Source organism: Talpa occidentalis, unplaced genomic scaffold (genome assembly GCF_014898055.3).
Source record: "Talpa occidentalis isolate TD23 unplaced genomic scaffold, MPIMG_talOcc4v2.1 talOcc4.3, whole genome shotgun sequence".
In the NCBI taxonomy this organism is placed as follows: domain Eukaryota; kingdom Metazoa; phylum Chordata; class Mammalia; order Eulipotyphla; family Talpidae; genus Talpa; species Talpa occidentalis.
In genome coordinates this window covers 119,585,448-119,599,269 of record NW_023603184.1, presented here as the reverse complement: position 1 = coordinate 119,599,269, position 13,822 = coordinate 119,585,448, and the positions used below count along the sequence as shown (strand labels likewise).

At 34.8% G+C, this 13,822-nt stretch overlaps 1 protein-coding gene across 2 annotated transcripts in view; it reads left to right on the top strand.

Moving 5' to 3' along the window:
* DNAH7 (dynein axonemal heavy chain 7) overlaps window positions 1–13,822 on the top strand; it is a 224,034-nt gene that overhangs the window by 90,613 nt on the left and 119,599 nt on the right. For both annotated transcript variants that reach the window (XM_037523738.1, XM_037523737.1), the window contains exons 25-30: window positions 817–985; window positions 1,974–2,076; window positions 2,187–2,314; window positions 7,040–7,252; window positions 10,294–10,392; window positions 12,365–12,613. In XM_037523738.1, coding sequence (XP_037379635.1) covers window positions 817–985; window positions 1,974–2,076; window positions 2,187–2,314; window positions 7,040–7,252; window positions 10,294–10,392; window positions 12,365–12,613 — 961 coding nt within the window. The remainder of the gene's footprint in view (window positions 1–816; window positions 986–1,973; window positions 2,077–2,186; window positions 2,315–7,039; window positions 7,253–10,293; window positions 10,393–12,364; window positions 12,614–13,822) is intronic.

Genomic DNA, 13,822 nt, shown 5'->3' with positions numbered 1-13,822 from the left:
ATCTGACCTGTTCTCTGCTATGAAAGTATCTATGTGGAACAGTTCCACCTTTTTTTTCCTAAGGAGGACTCTAAGGTATTCTCTAGTCCAGAACAAAATTTTAATATTCATTTCTCAGTTTGTATTCATATACCCACGAATAATGGAAATGTGGACCCTATCCCCATAATGATATAGGATTTTCTCTGGACTCTGATGAGGGTAAGCTTGCTGTCTCCTCCATAGATGACTTTTCTTTGTCTTTCTCCTATGGGCTGCTGGAGTTATTTGAGTTCCTATTTAGAGTCAGGTGGTCTTTTAAGAATTTTAGGTTTATATAGGCTGATTATTCCAGCTCTCCACCTTGTTCATTAAGAGGACTTATTTCCAATTTCTATGTGGGTGCAAATGCAATTGTGTTTATATGCAGATCCCAAATACAATTTGCACCTCTACAGCTTTAACACCTAGTTACTTTTCCAGCTTTGGTTCTCTCTTCATTTTGTGATTTGCTTTTCATTCTTTCAAAAATGTCCTTATATTTTAAAAGTTATTGTTTGTTTTCTTTTATATAGCATTTGCATATATTTGCAGTAAGGGAATTGGTAAATTCAGGGTCAACTGAATTCTCTATATTGATCAGAAATTAGCATTGAATTGTAAAACTGAAGTGGTTCTGATTTTGTAATATATATATGTCAAGTCTTAAAAGCTGGAAGGAAGAAGAAAATATTGAAGAAACGGGAAATTTTTCCTCAAGTTTAAACTTTTACCATTTGGAAATGCATTTAAAAATACCACATTATTCTACAAAGACTGTTTATTTCTTTTGTTCAGAACCTTATTTGGAGCCCTTCATCTGCACCTTGGAGGAGCACCTGAAGGGCCAGCGGGCACTGGAAAAACTGAAACTACCAAAGACTTAGCAAAAGCTGTAGCCAAACAATGTGTTGTCTTCAACTGTTCTGATGGGTTGGATTATCTGGCTTTAGGAAAATTCTTTAAGGTTTGAGTCAACTCTTTGTTTCCTTACAACATAACTGTTTTGAGAGGAAGGTTATTGTTGATGACACATAATTTAATGTAGGTTAAAGAAATTGTGGTTAAACTTAAATTCAATAATAAGAAAAATGGGGTTATAGCAAATGTCTCCCTCTCCATTCCTCAGTGATGGATCCTTATCACTGATAGGAATGAGTGGTGCCCTTCAATCTGTTGGGGCAGCTGTGAGTTTGAGAACTGCTGCATCATGTAAAAGTTGTGGGAATCTGAAGATGTTTTTAATCTTGTTAGATCTTGTTTTTAACAAGTTGATACAATTCCGTAATTTACTTTCATAAATACATTCTCATGCATATAGTGCTTGTATCATGCCTGGCAAATACCAGATACTCAATGAAACACACATACATTCACAAGCTATAGAATATATGTTCAGTAAATATTCACTGAATTGATTCAAAAAGATAAATTCAAATTTGGACTGAGCTACTCAAGCTTGATTTCCAAGTTGTCCTTGTGACCAATGGTATATATTTATGAGGTGCCTGTGACATAAGAATGTGAAACTAGAGCCTTAAATTATGATAGTTGGCTGTTCAGGTGCTCAGACCACAAAACAGTCTCATTGGCAACAAAAGTCATTTTATTCAGAGGGTTATTACAATCCAGTCTGTGGAGTCAATATGAACAATGCAAATAAGATTTATAAATAAAAGTAAGAAAGATTTTGAAATCACAGGTATACATCTGAATGCTTAAAGATATAGAAAGTAGAAAAAAATCAGTTGGAAGAATTTCCAATTGATCAAGCTCTTTATTCATGCAGAATAATGAATTGGTAATAAAAAATAAGTCATCTTGAAAGATAAAGGTGAATAAGCAATTTCCTTGACAGGATATTAAATCCTTGCAAAGATCAGGTGAAAACTCAACATTTCAATGCAATATTCAATCAGATAAAATTGAAAAATTTCATTTCTCTTTTCTCCCAGGGACTGTTATCTTGTGGAGCCTGGGCTTGCTTTGATGAATTTAACAGAATTGATTTGGAAGTACTTTCTGTGGTTGCTCAACAAATTCTTACTATTCAAAGAGGTAATGAGCTAGTTTGTCTTTGCATTATGTAAAAACAGTGGAAATATGGGAAGCAAAAGTGACAGTTCTCTGTGTAATTACTAAGTCATTTCATTTTTGATTATCCACAGGTATTAATACAGGTGCTGAGATAATAGTGTTTGAAGGGACTGAACTAAAACTTGACCCCACATGTGCTGTCTTTATAACAATGAACCCTGGGTATGCTGGGAGATCAGAACTGCCAGATAATCTGAAGGTACAGAAGGGTCAACATCATCTATTCTTTTATTCAAATTTACAAAGTAAATGCATAGAAAGAAAAAAAAACACATTATCCAAGAAGTTTTTGCAAAATATTTATTTTTAGGAATTATATTTTTGGAAAACTTTGAAAAAAATTTTTTGAAAGCTCAGTGTATCTTTAGAATATAAATATGCAAGCCAGATACAATTTCCAAAACTTATTTTCGAAAAGCAATGGTAGTTACGGAAAATTGGAAAATACAGGAAATGACAAAAAAAGTACCCATTTTACTGTTTACTGTATCTATTTACTATATTGTATCCCCCAAATTGGACTTTCAACATGTCAGTTTTTTAATTGTTAAAATCAGGAGATTGCATATGTTGCGTATTTCTTTCCAAGTTAATATTATAATGTGGGCATTCCTATCTTTATAAAAATAATTCAAATTATATATAAATTTACTGAACTATGTCTCACTGATGGACACTTAAGTTGATTGTAGTTTTCCTTCATTATGAATAACACTGTAACAGGCAGTTTTTGCTTAGGGCCTTTCTCTATTTTAAAGTCTTGCCATGGGTAGAGTCAAACCACCAAGAACTGTGCTGCTTAATTGCCTTCCCTACAGGTTAGATACCACATTAGTGTATATCCCACATCAATTCTCATTAATTTCCAGCACCAACTGATTGTTCAAAAAAAGAACAAAACACCTTGCTAATTGACTAACTTTGAATCTTCATTTCAGAAATTATTTTTGATTGTTAATGAAATATAACCTTAATATCAAAAGACACATGTTGATTTTCAGAAACATATAATGTTATAATGCAATGTCAGCTAATGAAAAAAAATATATTTTCCGCATATAGTTTGTTAGGCACTTTATGTCCTTTTCTGGCAAACTGCATGTTTGTGCCTCACTCAGAGGACAATATTGAAGAATAATGAAGAGGTAACTATGCATCCCAAACCAAGTCTTTAAAATCCTGTATCATTCTACCGTTCACATGCTTAGATCCTCAGTTTCTCAGCCTAGATGAGGACTTTTTTCCCCCACCAATAAGACTTTGATTCCATTAATTGCCGCCAAGTATTTGTGGTTTTCTTTTCCATGAACTGTTAAATGTTAGATGAGATGGATTAGTACTTTCTCTTAGTGAAGGCAGCTATGATTGCAAAATGAAAACTGGTAAATCCCCCTTTATCTAAGAAGCATTTTGCAAATTTTATTATGCTTTCATTTGGAAAGCTCTTTTGGTAGTAGTTCTTCGATTCACTTGGGTTATTCTTTGATTCAGTGGGGTGAACCTGAATACATAAATATGTATAAAAGCCAAAAATCTGCATAGTTAGCATGATCTGGAACCATTGTTAGATTAAGTCTGTTGAGGTCCTTTGCAGACATTTCCAGTTTTATTTACTGTGCTTGTTGAAGTTGTCCAAATACTCACCTTGTGGTTCTTGGGGTGATAGTATTTTCCTTCTAATTTAGGCTAAAGGCTACTCTTAAATTCTGTTCATGTTTTTATTTGTTTCTCCTATTATGCCATTTTTGTGATTAGAACTGCTACAAAACATGTTTTCAAGTACATATGGAAGTACCTAACCATTTTGCAAAGCATGTCTTAGAAGTGTGTTATGTATTCCTTAAAGGAAAAAAGAAAAAAACAAAACCTGCTTGACCCAGTGAATGTGATCAGTTTTCGAAATCATCCTTGAAGCCTCCCCCTTTTTCCTAGTGATTTATTCAGTCACTAAAACCAGGGTTCTTATTTCACAAAAGTCTTATTAGTTCCCACTGCTTCTGTCCAACCCCAGTGTCACACCTTGCTTCCACCCCTCTTTAGTCTTCTCTTGTTTGTCTTACTGTAGCAATACACTTGTCATCAATCTCTTCCCCACTGAAATCCACTGTAATGAATTCCCCTTTACAGTGTACCTCTGTCATCTATCAGAAGACATATAATCATATTTCCAGACTTAAAAAACTGCTGGATTCTTTTTTTACCTATGGAAAAGAAGGTCAAGTGTCTTGGCCTAATTTACAAGGGACATGACACTAAAACCCAACTGAATCTGTGCTGCCATCTCCCTGTCACATTGGGCTTCACTAGCCTCTAAAGGTCCCATCCCTCTGCACATGTTGTTTGCAAAAAACACTCTCCTGAGTGTTTTTCTAATCGCTTACCAGCCTCATACATTTATACTCATCCTTTAAGCTAATAGTGAAATACTAGACATACATACAGTTCAGATATGACCTCTGGGTAAAGCCCCTTGACCCATCTGAGGTTTGTAGCTGCATCTTTCAGTCCTGTGCATGTCCAGGGATTCTTTGGGGATACCTCCGTAAGGTCAATTGCAAAGCCTGAGATGGGTGATGGATTCTTTTTTTTCCCAGATATCATTCCCACATCCCTTCCTAGATCTCTAGTGGGCGACTCCACATATACCTCATTGTTGGAGAAGTCTTGCTTTGCCAAAGGAATGTTGAGCAGGCTTTAAAATAACTCTTGTTTGGTTCTGTTTTTATTATTTTATACATCTCCTGCATTTTTTACCCCCCAAAAATTGTGGGAGTGAGAACCACATTGATTCTGCTGCCACATGTCACTTAGCTTTCTCAACATGATGTAGGAGCCTGCATCCTTCATTTCACTGAACTGAAATCTAACTCATTCCTGAACAGGTCACAATACTTGAGAAAACTATTTCCATTCCCCAGAAGGAAATGGTAAGAAGTTATTGCTGAAGTTTTGTTGTACTTTTTCAAATATTCAGTCTGGAAGCATTCTCCAGAAAATATACATGATACATGATATACATGATTCCTGATGTACCACCTTTTTTTTTTTTTTTTTTTTTTTTTCCTACCAAATAGGGCAGAAGCAATAAACATGCAGGGTGTTGCTTACATTGATTACATGTGCTAGAATTTATTCAAGTCCTGACATGTTACCTATGGTCTCCCCTCTCCTATATTGCACTCAGGAAATCAGTCATTGTTTAAGTCAGAATCTGACTTAATAATTTTTAAAGAAAGCACTATATTATCCTTAAAGTTCCTGCTATTACTAACAAATTATTTCTGAAGCATCCCAAATCAAGCCTTGTCATATTAGTATTCCTCTCTTTGAGAACTATTAGAGTATCCATCAGCAAAACAGTTTAGGCCTAAAAATTATTTTGATCAGACTGATTTTTCCTGTTACAAATAAGAATTATTGTCAAACGTTTGGTAGAGGATTCCTATTAAACAGAATATTGCTGTGACCTTTCAAACTTCTTTTGCTCAATCTATTTTTCATTTTCCTGGCTACAATATGTCTGTGTCCATGTGTTCCATAACCATATTGCTAATAGTACTGAAGGAATGTAAATAGGAATTTTTGAAATAGTTGGGGTGATAAGAGGGAAACATGTAACACAGACTCCTAGATGTTGACTGCAGAAATTCTATTGTAGAAACACTGGTTTCTATTAAGAAACCTTAATCTAGACAGTGGCCAAGTGACTAATTTGTTATTCATTCTCTTTTATTCATTAAGAAATAGTTTTAAAAGAAGTGCCATCTGTATAGTAACTCTTTCGCATTCCCCCCTCCCCAGTGTACAATGGTTAAAACATTTGCTTAAACTTCTCTTTTCCAAGTTATTTACACAAGCTATATATTTTAAATATTTTATTTTCTCCTTTCATGTTAATCTTACTAGCTAGCAGAATTAAAGTTCCTAGTAAGTAATTAACATGAAACATTAGAAGGGTTTTTTCTTCATGCAAATCTTTTATTCTCACCTTGGAAGAATCATAAACTATTACCTAAGCAAGATTTTCTTCTTTATCTGCTTTGTGTTTTTTGATAATTCAACACATTCCCAGAAGGTATTATAAATTGAATTTACTCAAATTGTCATGTACTATAGGAAGACCACTGTCATTTTTAAAATACTATTTTCACTATTTAGTACAAGATGGTATGTTTTAATGCAAGAGATATTGAAGTAAATCCTGATATGCTGATATTCTACATTTAAAATTTCTTATTTTAAAATCTATTTAGTTTTCTGTTTAATATAACATGGCATTTACTATTCCACTATATATAAAAATGTCATGAGAAGAAGATCTTTGCCATTGGGAAATTGATTTTTTCTTGGTAATAATTATCCATCTGTTGTGCTTGGGGAAAGACTTATATGGTGACTGCAGATTCAAAAAGGTTAAAATATCTCAAAATACGTATTTTACCTAACAGAGACTTGTTATTAAGGCTTACCTGATTCTCCCCAAATCTTATGTTGAATTAGCTACCTGGGGAAACTCACGTGAAGGCCAGTTTCTCAACACAAGGCCCATTCTCATCAACCCGGATGAGAAATCTGCTTATAGACATCTCAGAAGAACCTAATGCTTTCTTCCCCATAATGTGTTATTTCTGGAAAAGTAAGAACATAGTTGATATTTAACACTTACATGAATTAATAATTCACCAGAGATCTAAGTTTATAGAAATTTGAAAATAGTCTTAAAAGACAATTTAAGGAAAATAGGCAAAAATAAATGATATTATATAACAACAATAGGAAACCAACTTTTCCTAAGTGTTTTTATCTGTAAGATGTGACATTCATAATAATGTTGCTGCAGAAAAGCTATATAATCACAGTGTATTACGAAAGAGTTGGTTGTCTTTATGATGGTCTTTAAAAAATCACTGCTTCACTCCCATAGGCTCTCTTTCGGACAGTAGCGATGATGGTGCCAGACTATGCCATGATTGCTGAAATAGTCCTGTACTCCTGTGGCTTTGTCACAGCTCGTCCACTGTCAGTAAAAATCGTGGCTACCTACCGCTTGTGTTCAGAGCAGTTGTCGTCACAACATCACTATGACTATGGAATGAGAGCTGTGAAGTCAGTGCTTACTGCTGCTGGGAATCTAAAGGTAGACAACGCAGGTGTTTCTTCTCCATAAAATTTGCATTTGTAAGTCTCAGGACAATGAAGAACTAATGGAGTTCTAATAACTGGTTGGTTTCATCAACTAAGGAAAATTCAATTGTTGTACTAAAACAGTAATTATTTTACACTTGTGGAAAAAGGAAATTTTATTTTTTGTAAAACCTTACACACATAATTCTTAATGGTTTGAGTTCTGTTTCATAATTTAAAGAGTATAAAACTAGTTACTACCAAGGAATGAAATTGCTGCTGAGAAATATTTTGAAGATTTTCAGTCTGGTGAGTATGCACAGCATTAAAGGAAATAAATCCTAATTAATACATACATACAAAAACACCCTGGTCATGGTCACTTAATGTAATTACACAGTTGCAGACAACTGTAGACTAGCAATAGATATACAATATATTGTTTGCATTTTAAAATGGATAAGCCTTAACAATATAGATGTAAACCCAAACACATTAAGACTTGGATAACTTTTCATTGGAATATTTTGTGGAACTGTGAATATAACTGTATAGTAGTTCTTTAAGAAAACAAGCAAAATAGGTTATAGTTAACAGTGAAGTGTGACTTTGAAGTCTATAAAATTTTCATGTTCATAATTTGTAAAAGATAAAGATTTTAAAATATATTCTATATGATTAAGATCAATGACATGCATTTTTATCTTCTGTAATAACATTACCAAGAGTGCTGATAAATGATAATAGTCTATTTCACAATTAACAAAATGTTAAGTCATTGTTTTTAGCAATAAACAAATGCAGCTAGAAGCAGCAATATGTATTAACCTGTTGTGTCACAATTACATTGTGATCAGATAATGGGAAAGATAAAGCATCATCCTAGGGGATATCATCATTGAAATCTCACCTATGGAATTGAGCTATTAAAATTACACAGCAAATGAATCCTGCAAATGCATCCTATCATTTGTTGTCAAAAGAAAACTTAAAAATGTTTAATGTGTTGGCTTGAATGTTTTAAAATTTGTTTCTATTATCTCAAGAAATAATTTAAGCATTTGCTTTAAAATGGTAGCCACATAACAAAATAGACTTCTGACTCATTATTTATATATGGTCATAACTATCCGAAGACAAAAGTGCAGATGAACAGAAGTAGTTCTGGCATTGGTGGAAATTCAGAGTCAGCTGAATGTGACTGTGAGACATAGCTGACTGTCAGGTTAAACCCAGTTAAGTAAGAACATGGAATTTATTAGGCATATGGACTCTAGAGAAAATGAGGAGCTTTCTGTAAGAATAAATGCCAAGATGGTAGGAGAAACATTGGAGTGAGATTTTGAGTAAAGTATTAAAGTTGATAAAAATAATTCTGAGTTCAGATTTTTGTGAGTTGTATGAACCTTATTAGGGGCATGAGCAACATTCCCCTAAATTCAGATTTTTGCTACATTTTGGATATAGTACAGATGTTTTGGAATACAATTTTTCTGAAACACTCTTGACTTAAGAGATTTAGTTTATTAACCAGTCTTGTCAATTCTGTGGAACACAGTCACACACATTGATACTGAGCCAACAGCTAGTGTGCTGCGTTGCTTTCTTGCTTTAGCTTTGTCAGATGAGCTGTGCTCTATACAAAAACAGGTTGCTTGTTCCTGAACCTTTCTGAAACCTGTTAGACATGCTACTATTACTATGTCGTTAGTTAAATGTCAAGGAAACCGATAATACATAAGCATGAGAAGGAAAATTTTTTTGATGAAAATTAATTTTACAGTTTAAGAAAGATTGAGTGAAGATGAAATGCTAAACTACTGACTTTGTGTTGGGAGTGGATGAAAAAAGTATATAAGACTGAAAAAGAACTTAAAAATTGATTGTGATGCTGTACTTAGATTGTCTCACCAATATCTTTGAAGAGCATTACATCCTTTAAGAAAAACATTCCAGAACACAACAAAACTGGACAAAAGTGAAGAATTCATTTTTTTTTTCAAAACTCAACATTCAGAGAAGAAACCTTGGCATTAAAATATGGTCAAACATGAGTGAATATTTACATTTTAAATTTAAATGCAACTTTTAAAGTTGCCCATATTTAATCATTGTTTTCACTTAACTAAACTACTTGCTGTTCATGAAAGTGTAAGACTAGCAAGCTCCTACCCAATGTATAGGCAATGAAAATTCTCAAACTATATTTAATTCATAATCAATAGCTTTTTACCTAGCCTGTCTGTGGATAGGTAGTTCAAAGGTTTTTATTATAGGGGGCCTCCCTAGTGGTGCAATGGGTTAAGTCTCAGCAATGAAGCTATGGCAACCACTGCAGCACAAGTTCAATCCCACCAGGGGACTAACCACATGGTGCAGCAGACCTCTCCCATCTTACCCACTGCTCTCTCAGCAGTGTATTTCTGTCAATCTGCTGCTTCTGCTCCCCACTCTCTCTCTGGTGAATCCTCTCACCTCCCGCACCTCTGGCCTACACCCCAGCTCTTGTATGTATAAATAAATACACCTTTAAAATAAACAAATGTTGCACCTCCCCGGTGGCGTGGCGCAGCGGTTGAGCGCTGGGTTGTGAAGCTGCCCACAGCCTCTGCAGCGCCGGTTCGATTCCCGGCTGCTCCCCGGCCACCAGAGGAGGGTCCCACATGGCGCGCAGACCTCTCCTGCCGCCCGCTGCTCCCCTCAGCAGTGTACTTCGGTCCTTCTGCCTGCTCTGCTCCCCGCTCTGGCTCTGGTGAATTCTCTCACCCTCCTGCGCTTCTGACTGTACCCAGTGCTTGTATAAATAAATAAATAAATCTTAAAAAAAAAAAAATGTTACTATAAACTAGTGTAAAGTTCAACATATATAAATGTCAATATTCAAAACAAATAGCAATCCAATAAGATAAAAAAAGTTTTTCAAGGGTTTAAATCATAATTGGGGTCTGTGTGTGCGCTCTCTCTCTCTCTCTCTCTCTGTGTGTGTGTGTGTGTGAATTTGTGGTGGATGCACTTAGCAGATGCAGCTAGCAACATGAGTGTATTTTCTTTCAGTTGAAATATCCAAATGAAAATGAAGAAATTTTGCTGCTTAGATCCATTATTGATGTAAATCTGCCAAAATTTTTGTCACATGATTTACCACTCTTTGAGGTAAGAACATTTATTATTCCAGTATATCAAAGCTGTTATAATAATGTATTTATCAAATGTCTAAGTTTGCAATTCCCTGCAAGAAACTTCCACTATAGGAAAGAATGATATGACTCAGTGAAATATAGATCATTCCATATTTTATTTGAAGTATGTGTAGCTAGCTTTGTTTCTTTGGATGACTTTCAACTACTTGGGGATTTTCAAATAATATGTACTTTTTTAATTGACTGCAGAATATAATGAGTGCACAAAAGTTACAAAATATGTTTACCTATAACTGCACTAGAATATAAGCTCCATGAAGGAAAGTATATACCATGCCACCAAATCCCTTGCATAGAATAGGTACTTGGTAAATGTTAAATTGATAACAGAAGAAATAAAAATAGTTAATTTTCTTTAAAAGAGTGCAATGAATTTTATGATAGTATTTTTTCAGGATAATTTAAGACCAACTAAACCTAATAATCTTGGTAATATTTATAAGATTAGGTCATGAATAATTGCAAAGTGTTAGAATGATGCTTAAAATTTCTGTATTATCATTCGATGTCATTTTTTTCTTTCCCAATCATGTAGAATATATCACAAATGTTAGATGTTGTAGTCACTGGCACTATTTTGAAGTATATGCAGTTAGCTTATAATGTGTGAAAACTGAAGTCATTCTGGTTGCCACAAAAAGGGGAGAGATGACATGTGATCTAGTGTCATCAGCTACCCATAGCAACCATGCTTCATCTTTCTGGAAGGAGCCTTCCTTAGTACTTAGAGCTGGTGGTACAAATAGTTCTTACAGAAAATCTATAAAGGAAAGATTTACATTTCCTTCCTAAAGTTTTCTCTTTTTTTAGAGCTAGTATACTATGAAGGTCTTTCCAGTAGTATAAATTGTTTATTTTCATAAAATGGAAATGTACCTCACCATAAGTATTCTCATGCAGTTGTATATTCACTTAGTGAATGTTTATTGAGCAGTTTTTCACAGGTAGAGCACGACTGACATTTTCTTTTTTTGTGTGTTTATTTTATTTTTTCTAATTTAAATATTTTATTTTATATAATTCTTACATCTTTTTTCATCTTTGCACAATGTATGCATTTTCATTTTGGTTATATTCCCCATACAATTGCACCCCCCCTTATTTTGACCCTAGTCCTTCCACGACTGACATTTTCAATTATGAAAACTCCATGTCGGGAGAGACTGTCCCATCCATTGAGCAACACTTGGCATCCCTGCCCTCCCCTCCTCCCACCGCCAATGTCTAGACCCTTCCCAGTGTGACAACCAAGAAAATAATTTCATGTATTTCCAATTTCCTACCTGGCAGAAGAGTGAGAGGATCTGGTCTTGGTTGGGAGCCACTAAATACCAAATACGTTCCCTTTTTGCCTCTTGATTGAGTTGATGGTTTTACCTATCACTTTAAATATATAGTTTATTGTATTTCAGTCATACCTCTGTAGTTTATTAAAAATACTGATGAACATGGGCCTACCTGGTGGCACAAGGGGTTAAGACACAACACTATGAAGCTATCCGCAGCCACTATATCACGAGTTTGATCCCCCACCAGGGAGGTGACCCACATGGTGTAGCAGACCTCTCCTCTCTTGCCCGCTGCTCCCCTCAGCAGTGTATTTCAGTCAATCTGCCTGTTCTGCTCCCCACTCTGTCTCTGGTGAATCCTCTCAACCCCCAACCTGTACCCCAGTTCTCATATGCATAAATAAATAAATCTTTAAAAGAATGCTGATGAACAATTATTACTTAATGGCTCTTGTCATCAATATTAAATATGAGATAGATTTTATCATGTTTATGTATATTTATGTATGTCTCATGTATGTGTGGGTAGTATATATATAATATATAGAGAGAAATTATTTTATATGTATAGAGAGAGGAGAGAGGGAGAGAGAGGAGAATTTTCATAGTATTAATTCCCAAGTATTCTGTCATCAGGGAATTACTTCAGATTTGTTTCCTGGGGTAAAATTACCAAAACCAGATTACAATGATTTACTGGCAGCTATTAAAGACAACTGTGAGTCCATGAACTTACAGATGACCAGATTCTTTTCTGAGAAGATTCTGCAGATATATGAAATGATGATTGTGCGTCATGGTTTTATGATTGTTGGAGAACCATTTGGAGGAAAAACCAGTGCATATCGTGTCTTAGCTGGAGCACTAAATGATATATGTGAAAAGGTAAGTGTGTTATTAATGCATTAATTTATTAATAATAAGCTTTAAGATGGAATATATGGTCATTTTAAAAGATACTTTAATCCAGCAACATAAAAATCATGAAAAAAATGAGTCAAAATGAAAATAATATTAGAAAGGCAATACAAAGAAAGTAGGAAGCTATGTAGCAAGGGTATGCCACAGATTTGCCTCTCAACCTTTCATTTCTTAAAAAGATTTAATTAAAATTCAATGTAGGAAATGCCTGAGAATATGAAAAAACCTAAAGTTTTCTTTCCTTATTTTTAGAGTATTTTTTATCTTCTGAGTGATTAGATTTATGCGTACTTTTGTTACTGGCTGCCAGTGGTACTGAATTAAAATGTGTGTAAGATACAAATGTATATATTGGACATATATGTAAAAAATAATGACCATTATATTATTAAAAATTCCTGTACTGCACATCAGTTTGGTCTACTTTAATATGCTAAAGAAATGAAACTGCTTTAAATTCTCCAAGTAACATTGCATTTCTTTATACTTAATGTATTTCAAATAGGTTTTGCTTCATATATTTCCTTTTTTTTTAAAAGATTTATTTATTTATTTATTTATGCAAACACTGGGTACAGTCAGAAGCGCGGGAGGGTGAGAGAATTCACCAGAGCCAGAGCAGGGAGCAGAGCAGGCAGAAGGACTGAAGTACACTGCTGAGGGGAGCAGCGGGCGGCAGGAGAGGTCTGCGCGCCATGTGGGACCCTCCTCCGGTGGCCGGGGAGCAGCCGGTGATCGAACTGGCGCTGCAGAGGCTGCGGGCAGCTTCGCAACCCAGCGCTCAACTGCTGCACCACTGGGGAGGCCCTGCTTCATATATTTCAATGTTTGTGGCCTCTCTGGGATTTGTGATCATTTGTATCTTCCTTGTGAATCTCCCCTTCAACGAATATAAAATTATGTACTTTTCTGTTACTTGCCTTGGGTCCCCTGTGCCTAATGGCAATATTGCCATGCCTACTTTGTCCCTTCATATGTATTTGCTCATGTCTTTCATTGTAAGGCTTGGTGTAATGTGATTTATCTTTTGTGAAGTATAAATAGTTTGACTTTAATATTCTCCAGTTGTATGTTCTTTGTCTTTACAAAGGGGAAATTTAATTTATGTTTATTATCATGCAAGATGATACTTATTTCTGTTGTCTGTTTCTCTGCTTTTATACTTCCATCCTA